The 12905-nt window shown below is 37.1% G+C and overlaps 1 protein-coding gene across 2 annotated transcripts in view; it reads left to right on the top strand.

Moving 5' to 3' along the window:
* Positions 1–12524, top strand: part of PRKD1 (protein kinase D1) — a 156813-nt gene extending 144289 nt beyond the window's left edge. For both annotated transcript variants that reach the window (XM_068398168.1, XM_068398167.1), the window contains 2 exons: positions 9274–9359; positions 11552–12524. In XM_068398168.1, coding sequence (XP_068254269.1) covers positions 9274–9359; positions 11552–11770 — 305 coding nt within the window. In that variant the 3' untranslated portion in view covers positions 11771–12524. The remainder of the gene's footprint in view (positions 1–9273; positions 9360–11551) is intronic.
* The last annotated feature ends 381 nt before the right edge of the window (positions 12525–12905 follow it).

The raw sequence follows: 12905 nt of genomic DNA, 5'->3' as shown, positions 1-12905 counted from the left end.
GTTTAACACAGGGAGCTGGAGTCTACATCTCTGTCCAAGTATTACGTGATAATGTTGACTTTCAGAGCTCAAAATTGAACTCAAACTCCAGATTAGCTAGGGAAAATAAAGGAACGGTTTTCTCATGTCAGCTACTCTGGTCCATGCTCCTGTACATGTCACAAGAGGGCAGGTGCATGAGCCCTGTACATCTGCTGGCCCCATCCAGTTTATGTCATCTATGACCATATAGCATGGTTAAAATGCAAATCTGTACCCGGTGTCCTAACACATCTAATCTAGGTTACAATTCTGAACAGTGCCATGATAATTGATGCTATAAAACATTGAAGCATTTGGGGGGGAAACACAGATGATTATTTAAAGATGTTATGAAGTTGCTTACTCAACATCACAAATAAAAACTATTTGAAAAGGTTTGTGTAATTAAATGTGAACTATGGTAACATGAAGCTCATTTCAAGCTAAAATACACTCACTAGGGCTCATAAATTTCTCTGCATTAAGTGCTATAAATCTTCAAAATTCAGACAGAGAATTAGTTTCAATCGAGGAGGTTACATTTGTGCACATGAAAATCTTCCTCTAGCTTGTCATAGGCTCTTCCAGCTTCCCAAACAGATAAAGCTAATGAATGAGGTATTTGCCTGCCATATATTTTCCATTATTCGTTTTGCCAATTAATCACTGAAGTTTTTTCAACACAATTTTTAACATATATGACTATTACTTTTTTTAATGTCTTAATTTTCATATAAAAAGATAAATTAAAGCCACAATAGATTTCTTAACTATTTCCTGGAATTTGTATCATAGAAATAATTCTCCCAAGAAAACATTAATTATCATCAACTAGTTCTTCCACTCATGCTTGTAAGGGAGTTATATCAGTGTGGAATGTAATGCTGCAGCAGATTCTAGCAAGGTCTTTATAAATAAACATTTATCAAGATATCTCATTCAAGCTGGTATGATTTGAAATTGCTCTTTGTCTTGAAGGACCAACACAGATATTTTCTTGCAAGAAATATTATTGTTTGTTTTAAAATTAGAACAAACCTAAATAAGTTTTATTTTTACTTGTAAGAAAGAAAAAATGTTGAAGATCCAGCAGTTAGTCCAATGTATTTATTGACATATAAAAACTTGTGCAAATATTTAAGAGAACTAAAATAATAAACAACCACAGTCTTCACAGAAGCCTTCAAATGAAATTTTGCTGCACTGCTGTAGCATTGGAAAATTGAAACCAAAATTGATTAGACAAGTATTACTGTCTCAGATAAAAGAGATGCAAAATAAATATTATCTTTAATTCAGTTAAGAAAGTTCTTTTTAAAGTGTTTTGCTGTGCAAATTTGAAAAATGGGAGCCATTTGTCAAAAGGTTACAGTAAGTAAAAGTAGTGTAAATATTCTGCTTCTTTCTCCATTACTTCCTGCATTATTCTCATACGTCCAAAAGACAGTCCTGGGTCCAAGCAGTCTGTAACAATGGACTACATGAATTGTACATTAAAGCTAGTTTTTAAAAGTGGTGCCTTCATCCAGAGACTATATTACGTGCCTCAGTAATAGCAGACGGAAGCTGAGAATTCAGTGAAGTTAGAAGAGCTAGGCTACCATCTATGAGAATTAATATTAACTTTGATTTGTGCGTGCCAATAAGAATGCTCAGGTTCTCTGACCATATAAAATGCAATATGCATGACTGTTACATCTTTTTTTACTGCTGAAATATGTCAGTACTGGTTGCTATGAATGTTCATAATATGATAATCCTAGAAACACTTGTAGAACAGTGACAAGTAGTAGAAGGAATTACATATCAAGTTGAGCTAAAAAAAAGAAATAAATGTTTATTCAAGCCTATCGCTGTCTGTATCAACAATCCTGCTTGATGCCTAAAGCAAATGATGGCAGATAAGACAGATACCCTAAAACAATAGATGGCGGGGGGGTACTTCTAACTGTACTGGGTTAGGATCACTAGCGCAGACATATTCACTAACTCATTTGCTTGAAATTCTGCGTATGTACTTTTAGCAGAACTGTAAAAGTTTCAAAAGTTGTGAGTTTTTTACCTTGTTATGCAATTTTCAGTTTAGCTTAAGGGAAGTGATCATCAACCAAGTAAGTGTATTGCCAGTGTCTCTGAAACAACAATTTTATTAAAGGGCATATAATTTGTCACAGAATGGCTAATGAAAGCAGTGTTAGGAGTTTTTGCATGCCTGTTGCAAAAACTGACACTGAGGAAAGCAGAACAGCGCCCAAACCTTTTGTTTTCTTGCTTATGACTGTTACTCTGGCTCAGAGAGCCAAATTGGATGTAAAACTCTTGCAACTGTAGTTATTTCAGTGCTCTTTTCAGACCATTACTCATGTAAACAGTTTAAGAATAGCTAAACTTAGTTATTGCCATGTTTACTTCTATTTTTATTGTAATCAGAGAGGAATTAAAAGCTCAAATATTTTACTTTTTAGCAAAATCACATATTTCTTTGCATTGAATGGGTAGTGCACACATTAGATGCTGTGTTTATCACCACTTTGGTTTTAGTGCTCAGCAGATACGTTTTCTGTTATTGCCAAGCAACAGCATGTTAATGTGGGAGCTGACATGCAGAGGATAGCAAAACTTTAAAAGGGGAAAAAAATGAGGTAGATCATACCTAAACATTGCGTCTGGAAAAGCAACAACAGTGGTAAAGTAGCCTAAATGTTCCCATTCTCTGTTGCTTATTCAGTTATTGGTCTTAAGGTAAAATTCAATTGGCTTTTAAAATTCTAAACTGCACTGATGAGGCGATAGATTTGTAAAAATACATGACCCATAACAGTTTAAACTGTGTGATTATATGAATAATACACTTAAAGTCTAGCAGGTTCAGAGCAAAAACATAAGGGAAGAAATTGTATTTTGGAGGAAGAGTGTGTCATGAATGTAGTAGTGTGTTCTGTGTTTATTTTCTTGAGAATTACTTTTTCTGTAGCATTTTCTAGCAATTTTAAAAATAAATATCTACAGTCACAAGCCAAGAAAGAAGGCAGAATCCATTTGAGGATAACATTTTTGAGTGTTTAATGTCTTTCAGTCACTCTCAACAGTTCTGTCTTCTTTGCCAGTCAGGAATGTGGTGTAGTCATTGACTATGACTCGTTTCTCTCCATAATGTGTCTGCCTGATGTCATAACATCTGGATTAATCTCAGCAACTCTTCCTGCTGAGAAATTCTAGCTTTTTTATGTAATGCTTTGTCTGTCATCTTCCCCCGTTAAAACTTAACCTATAAAAACTAAGACCTTTCAATTTTTGTAGCTCTCAGAAATGTATTTTTTCCCAACTGATTATCCATTCAGAACATTTCTGCGAGCATCTTTTCCCAAAACTTAGCCTTCATGCACAAAATGTCTTTTCTAACTTCGCCAAACCCAATTGCTTTACATTTTAGAGTTTTTCAGATGGTGTGTATACACACACACACACACACACACACACACACACACAATCTCACACATCCTCCTCCATAGGGAATTACAATTTCTACCGCCACTGAGCAAATGCATTTTCCCACCTTTTTCCAATAGCTTCTCTCTTTTGAAAGAATACTCCCCAAAACCTGAGTTTGTGTTTGTATGTCTAAATAGAATTGTAAGACATTACTGTAGGGAGGTAGTTTCTGTGGTAAACTTTGGGTATCTTGTATAAACCAGGTTTGTCACAGCCATTCAACATTCCATTGCCCAATCTGCAATTTCTGTTCTGTCTTCAATGATTGTCAAGCCAGCTTACATTTCCAAATTCACTGAATTGCTGTATGACAATTTGACCTTAATTTAGACTTCATTGTGGAATTTTGCTAGATATTAATACTGAGTAATCTACTTGCAGAATTCTCTCCTATTTTACAGCTTTAAATTTCACATCTGTCAAACATGGAGCTGTTTTCAACAGCATTACTGTTTGTTTCCAACTTTAACCTTCCATTCCACAAAATTTGCATAATCTCAAAAGATTTATTTTGACTCAGCTACAGGTTACTCCCTGAAGGATTTTGTCGCTCTGCCTGTTAGTGTTTTACCTAGAGTGTCTTCACTATGGTGGCTGTTCTTTTGAACTGCATGGTCCTAAAATGTGCTATGCCAAGCTTTGGATTATCCATGGTGTGTTTCATTCTGTTCTGGAATTTTCATGAATCATTGTACTCATAATTATTTTTTTGTCAGTTACCAACACAGCTATTACTACTAGCCTGATGAGCTATATGATATGCACACTGTTGATTAGGTGCTTCACATTACTTCATATTATTAAATAATTTGGGAAGAAATAACGCAGTTTCTTCCATGCATTACATTTGATCATGGTGTGCCTGTTACACTGCTTTTGAGTCAGAAATAAATAAATACCACAGCTGCCTTTAGGCCAGCATTTATGTAGACTTGTTTCAGCATAATGTGAATAGAAACTGTTGCACACATTAATGAGAAAGTCACATGAACAAGCATTAAGTACTGGGAGGTCAAATGCATGTTATAGCTCAAAGATTCTCTTTACCTCAGTAAATTTTTAACTAGCTGTTTAAACTAAGGTCTTGGCTCTATTTACACGTTTGCTAGGATAGATTAGTATTAGAAACCCTCTCTTGTAGAGGTGCATCTTATAATTTGCAAGGATTTTTGAATCCATGTCCCTGAAAATAATAAGCTCTGCCAGCTAAAGATTATTTTTTGCCAAAATAACTGCATGTATGCTACAGCATTTGTCAACAAAGCTGTATTGACCAACAATAGCAAAGGGGTTTATGTGTATGAAAAAATTATACCACTAATCAACAGAGCGATACTCGGAAGAATCCAGGGCCTAGGAAGTCCTAAGTTTTACATTAATGTCAGCAGCTTAAATTTTTACAAGTGATGGCTGTAAGAGTAGGTAACATTATGGGTATACTTTAAAAATTCTGGACTAAGTATAAATTTATAGTTAATTTGGCACTGCTTTTCTTGATATTTTTAAGGTGATTTCTTTTTTGTACCTTATGTGAAAAGCTAAAGACTGTGTGGTAGGACTAAATGAATGGTAGGTTCATAACAGGGTTTTCAGATATTTCCGGAATTTCTGTGTTAATGTGTGGGTTACATCCTAATTGAGTTAAAGCAGTTGTTCCTATGAAAACTGTCATTATCTTGTGTTAATTTGATACTTAGGGTAAAAATTGTTACTGTGTCTTTACTACAGTTAATTATTTGCCATACTAATAAACTGCCATAAGCAGTTTAGAAACATGAATGTCCTGAAGGTTCTTTCCAGTAAAATGCAGCTAAAGAGCAATCTTACCTAAAATCAAGGGGACATACAGCTTTTTGAAGCTGCATTTGAATCTTCCCATTGGGGATTCTGCTGAATGATCACCTATCTAAATGACCAGTCGTCATGCTACTGGAGCAGTTGCCTAGTTTATCTCCTTTAGCAAAGTCTCCAGCTCCTGGAACTTGTTAAGCCTTCAGCTGACTACTTACGCTATCCGTAAATCATGGCAAGTAAGCGGGAGCCTATAAAAGTGTTAGCAAAAGCAGTACCATAATCCTCTCAAAGCTTGCATACAGGTTGCTTCCTTGGTGATAACCTGTTGGATTCCTGTAGAAGATGCACAGACCGTAGGTGGTCTTCCTTAACTCTCTGCATTTATTGAATTATTGATTTCACAGAGGAATATTGTCAAATTATATAAAGCACCTAAAATGTCTGACAAGGATTACTTTAAAACCTGAATTAAAAAAAAAAAAGATCAGTCTCTAGTGGAAAGTAATAACATTTAATTTAAAATACAGTGTAGTTGCTCCCCTTTCCTCAAAACTGCTTTATCTTCATAGAGAGAAAATTTAATATCCTAACATTTGATGCCCCAGTTTGGTTCCATGAATCACACTTGAATTGTATGTCTAAACTAAATGGTAATACCTTCCAAATTTTTATCTATCATCCCCAATATTTTTAAGCAGAACTCAAAAAATAATCATCAAACTATTAATTATATGAATATTTTTTTAATTCTGAAACTGAGTCCACATGAATCTTGCTTGTTTGTACATCTTGTATGAACTGTAGCCAGATCAAATTATGTTAGATAGTGGCTATCAGGACACTATCAGGACAGGATGGTTTTTTGTAAGCTGAAAGAGAGAGAATAACCAGGATCTTTCCTTATTTCCTTTGAATACTCCCACAGAACCTATCAGTGTCTGAACCTCTACAATTTGTTTAATGGTAGTTAAATTCAGAATTTACTCATTAACAGACTATTCCAGGTCCCTAAGGAAACCCTTTACTCCTTCGGTTCCAGCACTCAGCCTGTCTGTATTGCACTCCTTAGCTTCTGCTTTCCTTTACACAGCACTGTCCTTTTGTTGCCAGTATGTATCACCTGCATCTTGACTTCTGGTACTCAGAACTCTTAACACCTGAGAAGTGGCTTTTCTTGGATTGCATGATTTCCTGGTAAAAAAATAGCAAGTCATTTTTGCTGTTGAAACTCATGTTTGATCTCATTCTTCACCTACATTTGAAAACTTTGAGTATTAAAGGGAATTTTATAAGTTAGTTTGAGCCCTAAGTCCTCATAACAGTCATGTTTGCATTTGTGCTTATTTATTGTTAAGAGGCAAGTGATATTCAAAACTTTCCCAGCGAAAAAAAGAACCCTAGATAAAGAACTGAAAACAAACACCAAATCTTGTTACAGCAACAGCAGTATTCTAGTTGTGAAACAAGAAGGCTACCTGAGTAAACTGTTCTCAAGAACAAATGATTGCTTAATACTGAGAATCCTAGCCGTTCTGTGAAGTTGCCTTTTCACTTTCATCTTTGTGTACCATCTCTTGTGGTTGGTTCTAGACCAGTGCCTTTCTGATCTGTTCAACAGCCCATTGACATTTTCCCCTGAGAATACAAAGAACGGTATTACATGTAGTATGTCATTGTCCTGAAGGAAAAAAAAAAAAGAGGCAAAAGGTTCTTCCTCCTGTTGTAACTTGGAGGAGGCTGAATAACTATATATAATTCAATCACTTGTAAGGCTCATCATCATACCTGCTTCCAGTGTGGATTGGCCAAAAGATGCATAATTGAGACATTATCAGTACTCCATGGCAGGAAGAGTATTCAGTAGGTACTTGGCAGTTATAGAGGCATATCTTGGGAAACATGCACTTGTATCTCAACAGTTGGCTGACTGAAATCAGGTCCCTGGACAGTCAACTCTTTCATCAAGTTCTTGACTTATTTGCCAAAATGAGATTCATAGTGAATGATGAAAAATTATCTCTGAAGACCATATGCACCTGAGTACCGCTGAAGATAATAAATGAATGGGAACCATATTAAATTCACATTCAGCACTGGCCTATTTGTCAAAGACAGACTGAAGTTTTACTATAATTCTGGACTATGACATATGACTGACTTTCCTGTGTCTTCCTCGTAGCTTGGAACTCGAGAACTTCTCTTACCAATAAAGAGGAAAAAGATTAACCCCACTGTTTTGGAAAACAAACCAGTTTTCAGAGTGCTGCCATCTATCAGTAGTGGCCTTGTTGGCTATCCACTGGCTTTCTGGTCCCACATACACTTCACAGACATTTTGAGAGGGAACAAAACAAATATGAGTTAGGGAATTAAGCATGAACTGTACTGTGCGCTAAAAGAGACAGTAGCTAAAAATCTGTCCACAACAGAAAAAGTAAAATTAGGACCATCTGCTCCAGGAAAAGCATGACTAAGAACCTCTGGCGATGCTTTGTTTGTCAGAAGTCCTGAGATTTGTTTTATTTCATTCCCACAATTGCTTTGATTTCCAAGATAATATTCAGCACCAGGAAGTCAGGGCTACTTTAGTGATAGCCTGTTACTGCTAAGAATAGTTTTGTCTGTCAGACTTACTGCATACGTCCAGCTAGGCTGCCATATACATTCCCATTTTCGTGGACATTGTGCTTATTGTGCTCAGCCCCATCACAGAAATGCACAGAAAAGTCTAGTTGGTAAATTGAGCCTGGAGAGAGGAAGCCTCTGTTAAAAAAGAAAAGCTTTTCCATATTGCTGCACAAAATATAACCTCAGAAATGTACCAGTTTAAACAATTCTGTCCTATCTCCTGCTCTTAAAACAAACAAAGTGATTATTCAGGTCCTTCAGTATCTAGCTGGTAACAACGTCCATCTGACATGTTTCAGACCCAGTTCCCCTTGGTGATGCCGTGTTTCTGTGTTACTTTTAAGACCCTCTTTCTCTGTCACCAAGATATAAACAACGAAATAAAGATATAAACCAGCATACTTCGCACAAGCCAAGGGATACTGTGATAAAATGGGAAAGTGGCAGTGATATTATAATTGCTTGTGGTCTATCAGTTATTCTATAACAACACGTTTTCTCCAAGAACACATGCCAAACATTTAGCACCATGTAGAACAGAACTTAACTTTTCATGATACCCTCTTTTTTTTTGTTTCTTTGTTTGGTTTTTAATGGCTTTGTTAGATACATTCAAAGCTCAGCAATCTCATCCCAGATATTTTTCCAGGTGGGGTCACCCTGCGGTTCCATGCAGTGATCATTGTGTCATGGGCTTCTTCCCTTCAGGCACCACAGCACACATAACTTCAGTGAATAATTGACTCCCTTAAAAACACAGAAATTAAGAAATTTGTAAAGAAACCCACTTGCCTTTATGAAACACCAGACTGCTGACTAGCAGGTAGAAGCAATGCTCAGTTCGAAAGAATAGTATTGCAAGACACAGTGACTCACAAAACCCAATTCTTCCACACAGTGCCTGGGAAGGTGCTGCTGTCAGTCATCTAAAAGTGATACTGAGAGTCTCAGAGAAATATATACATATATAGACATGTGTTTACTGTGGTACTTGAAGAAAACTATAGTCCTCACTTACATGAGATTTTTTTTCACTTGAGCAGGAACTGAGTGAGAATTATCTTCAGACTTTGCTGCATGCCTGCAAGTGAAGACACAGAGGCAGACAATATACTAGCTTGCAGGCAACTGTTTAGGAAAACAGTTGTAATTCCATTAGGAGGGGTTGCATGGGTACCTTCAGGGACATCAACACTGACTGCAGTTTGTAAAAAGCTGGAGTAAGAAGGGATAACTGTACTCGTTTTACAACTACCATGTCTGTCTATCTCTCTGTCTGTATGTCCTAGTTGAAACAAATATATTTAAACTGATGTTTCCAATATTATTTCTTTCCAGCTATTGATCTCATAAATAATTTGTTGCAAGTGAAAATGAGAAAGCGCTACAGTGTGGACAAAACATTAAGCCACCCGTGGTTACAGGTATTGCTATGAATTCCATGGATTTTCCCACATCTTTAGGCTCTAAGTACATAAAAATTTTCATCTTGAAGCACAATAGAATCTAAGCAAATCTGCAAACCTGGAGATGTTTTCAGTTCCTGAGAATCTCATAGACCTTCACCAATTTATGTATATATTCTAATTAATTTTTGAAGTATTAGATTCCAATACTGAACTCTCTAATGTTTTCAAAATACTCTACAAATATATTTTATCCTTTTTGTCCACTGAGAACATGATATATATAAAAAAATCCGTTTATAGTCATTTGACTTACATTTTTTCATTGCCTGGAGTCTGTCCTGATTCACTTCTTATTAAAACTAATCAATGGGCTGCTGCTTCACAGTCATCAGAACTACTAGTGAAGTTGTATGCTTTCCAGGAAACTACATTAGCCACCTTCAATTGAAATCTTCAGCTGAAAACTGAAATGTTATGACTTTTTGAGATGCTAGCAGCCACCGTCTTCTGCTTCTCATATGTTATTTTTTTTATCCTGACAGCAGCCAAATCAGTGCAGGTTGAAAGACTTAAAACAGAATCAGTGCAGTGAGCAGCCAAGGCCTGTCCCACTGCCCCCAAGCCAGGGAGCAGGGCAGGCTGAGGAAAACCCCACGCCGGGGCATTGGGCACCTCCATGGGGACGGGCCGAGGCTAGGCTGGGACATCAGCTCATGGGATCTCCGAAGGGATCCACATTTGCATGTGGAAAAGTAATCATGGCACGGGCACGGCACAGATCAGATGTGTAGTCCACAGTTCTAAAGGAATCTTTATCCAACCAGAGAACTGGCTCCTACTCCAGTACCTTATATTTGCAACTGTTTCTCAAAGTAGAGGGTGGCCTGCTGCTATAGGAGGAAAAGGGCTGCAACCTCCTGCCCTGCACCCCGCCTCCCCATGGGACAATTCTCCTGGGCTTGCTTTCTTCCTCCCAGATTTCCTGTCACTCTCCAGTCTTTTCCTCCGAGACTACTCTTTTCCCAGGCAACCATTGCAGAATGCATTTGTCTGAGCCTTTGGGGACTGCAGAGGTGGTCTGGGCTAAGGTCTGCAGCAAGGATGTTGGCTGTCTCACATGATGGGACAGAGTCCTTCACCTCTCTACATCCAGTTTTATTGCTTGTGCAATAGTGAGTGGAGGTGAACTAAGGTGAGGCAGTGCAGCAGTAGCTCTCGCACCATGGATGAGTCCTCTTTCCAGAAGAGCCCAACCTTGTGGGCTAAGGAAAAATAACAGTGGTGTGTGGCAGTGAGACTTAGAGATGATTTCTGAGAGGATGTCTGTGTAAGAAGTGGGCCAAAGGATGTGAGGTGCTAAGGATGAAGGCTGTCATATACTTACAGTGTGTGGGCTTTCTGGTACATTGGCTAGGTGACTGGGATTGTGTTTTAGGTTGAGACAAAGTAAAGGAGTAAAAAGAAAACTGGATACAGGATCGTGAGCAGAGGTTAGTTTGCATGTGGCTAGGATTAGCTTTATTACTGCAGCTTCATGTATGCTTTGGGTGGGAATAAGAAAAGAAATTATTAAACTTGAAATATGCTATAGGCAGACCAGAGGCTGCAGAGCATCATGGTCTAAACAACGTGAGAACCAAACCAGTTTCTAGCCTTACTGTTAACTGTCAGCATGGAGTTCCAAAGTACCTTGATGTTTAGATGTATACGTCTCTTTGAGCACATCAGTAATTGCCTAAGTTTGGAAAAGCAGATTTTTTCTAGCCCAAGCTGAATTCATATCCTGCACCATTATACTGAGATGGAGCAACTGTCTTGACTAGCTGATATGGATCACTAGGATCTACATGTATGATTTAAAGATGTTTATTCTGTATTCATCTTGTGACTAGTGCAAGGAATTGTTTTACCACCCATGCCTCATTTAGATGTCATGGAAATCTGTAGACTATCCATACAATCTGCAAAACAACCTGTAACATGTTCATGACAGAGTTTAAAAAAATTAATTTATCAAATAATCATGTAGAAATTAAACCTAACTCTATAGACAGATTTTATATTTAATAAGATTTTTCCATTCTGGAGCAATAGGGATGCATGACCTTTAGATTGTCGAGTTAACAGCACTTTGCATATTATTGGTAATAGAAGGGAATGTAATTTATTTGAGGAATGTTAAAAATAATCCTGTTATTTTATTTCAGGACTATCAAACTTGGTTAGATTTAAGGGAACTTGAATGTAAAATGGGGGAACGTTATATCACCCATGAAAGTGATGACTCCCGATGGGAACAGTATTCAGGAGAACATGGACTGCAGTATCCAGCACACCTTATCAGTCCAAGTGCTAACCATAATGAAAACACCAAGCTAGAAGAAACAGAAATGAAAGCCCTCAGTGAGCGTGTCAGCATCCTTTAAGTTGCATCCCCTATAATCTGTCAAAACACTGTGGAATTAATAAATACATACGGTCAGGTTTAACGTTTGCCTTGCAGAACTGCCATTATTTTCTGTCAGATGGGAACAAAGCTGTTATGCCGTTACACTGTTGATGTATCTGAGTTGCCAAGACAAATCAACAGAAGCATTTTTGTGTGACCAACTGTGTTGTATTTACAAAAGTTCCCAGAAACACTAAACTTGTTATTGTGAATGATTCATGTTGTATTTAATGTATTAAAACCTGTCTCCACGGTGCCTTTGCAAACTAGTGTTTTTCTTACTTGATCCTCCTTTTCGTAAGAGAGAACTTTCCCATGAAGATCTCGGGTTATTTTGCGCATCGTTAGCATTGTAATTGTAAGCAAACTCTTGAAGAGTAGATTATAACTGCTGTTCTGTGAACAATTTGAACCATTTGGGTAAAAGCTTTATTTAGTGTCAAAAAAAATAGAAAAAGCAAAAAATAACTGATTGCATAGCACTGTACAGTTTCAAAACAGATAACCTGTGTATATGTGTCTGTGTGTTTTTGTATATAGATAAACACACACACACTATAACTTGCTCTTAAGCCTAAATGCCTTAGTAATGTAAACTGCAGCATGTCGGTTGTATTTCCCCTTTTCTTAAAATATTTTTCTCTAATATGGATATTCTCTAATATGTACATTCAGAAGCTAAATAACTTGTTGACTTTGTGTATATTTTCAATAAAAGTCTTGTTAAAATAGGTTCATTTGATTAATCTTTCTGTCTAAAGTAGCCCTGGAATGGCATCAGAAGTAGGTGGAGTAAATTAGTTCATCATTAAGAGGCCCGTGTGGAGGGAGGTAGGAAAATGCTGCCAGCTAACCTGCGTACCTGTAAAACACACTTTGTAAGAACCTACTTGGACTGATTTTAAATCATAAGTTCAGTTTTGAAACATACTGGGGGAGTGGGGAATTTGAGTACACTGGTTTTGTACCAGTGAAATCAATGGGAATTTATTTTTTAGAGAAATGTGCTGCTTCTGCTTTTCCACTGAGTTCCATTGAACTGACAAGGTAATATGGATCCATCCTGCCCTCCTTCCCCTGAAAACTTTAAGGATATTAATTTTCATTTCTAA

This window comes from Nyctibius grandis, chromosome 4 (assembly GCF_013368605.1).
Source record: "Nyctibius grandis isolate bNycGra1 chromosome 4, bNycGra1.pri, whole genome shotgun sequence".
NCBI lineage: Eukaryota > Metazoa > Chordata > Aves > Nyctibiiformes > Nyctibiidae > Nyctibius > Nyctibius grandis.
The sequence above is the reverse complement of the archived record's forward strand: the minus strand, read 5'-3'. Positions and strand labels throughout refer to the sequence as shown.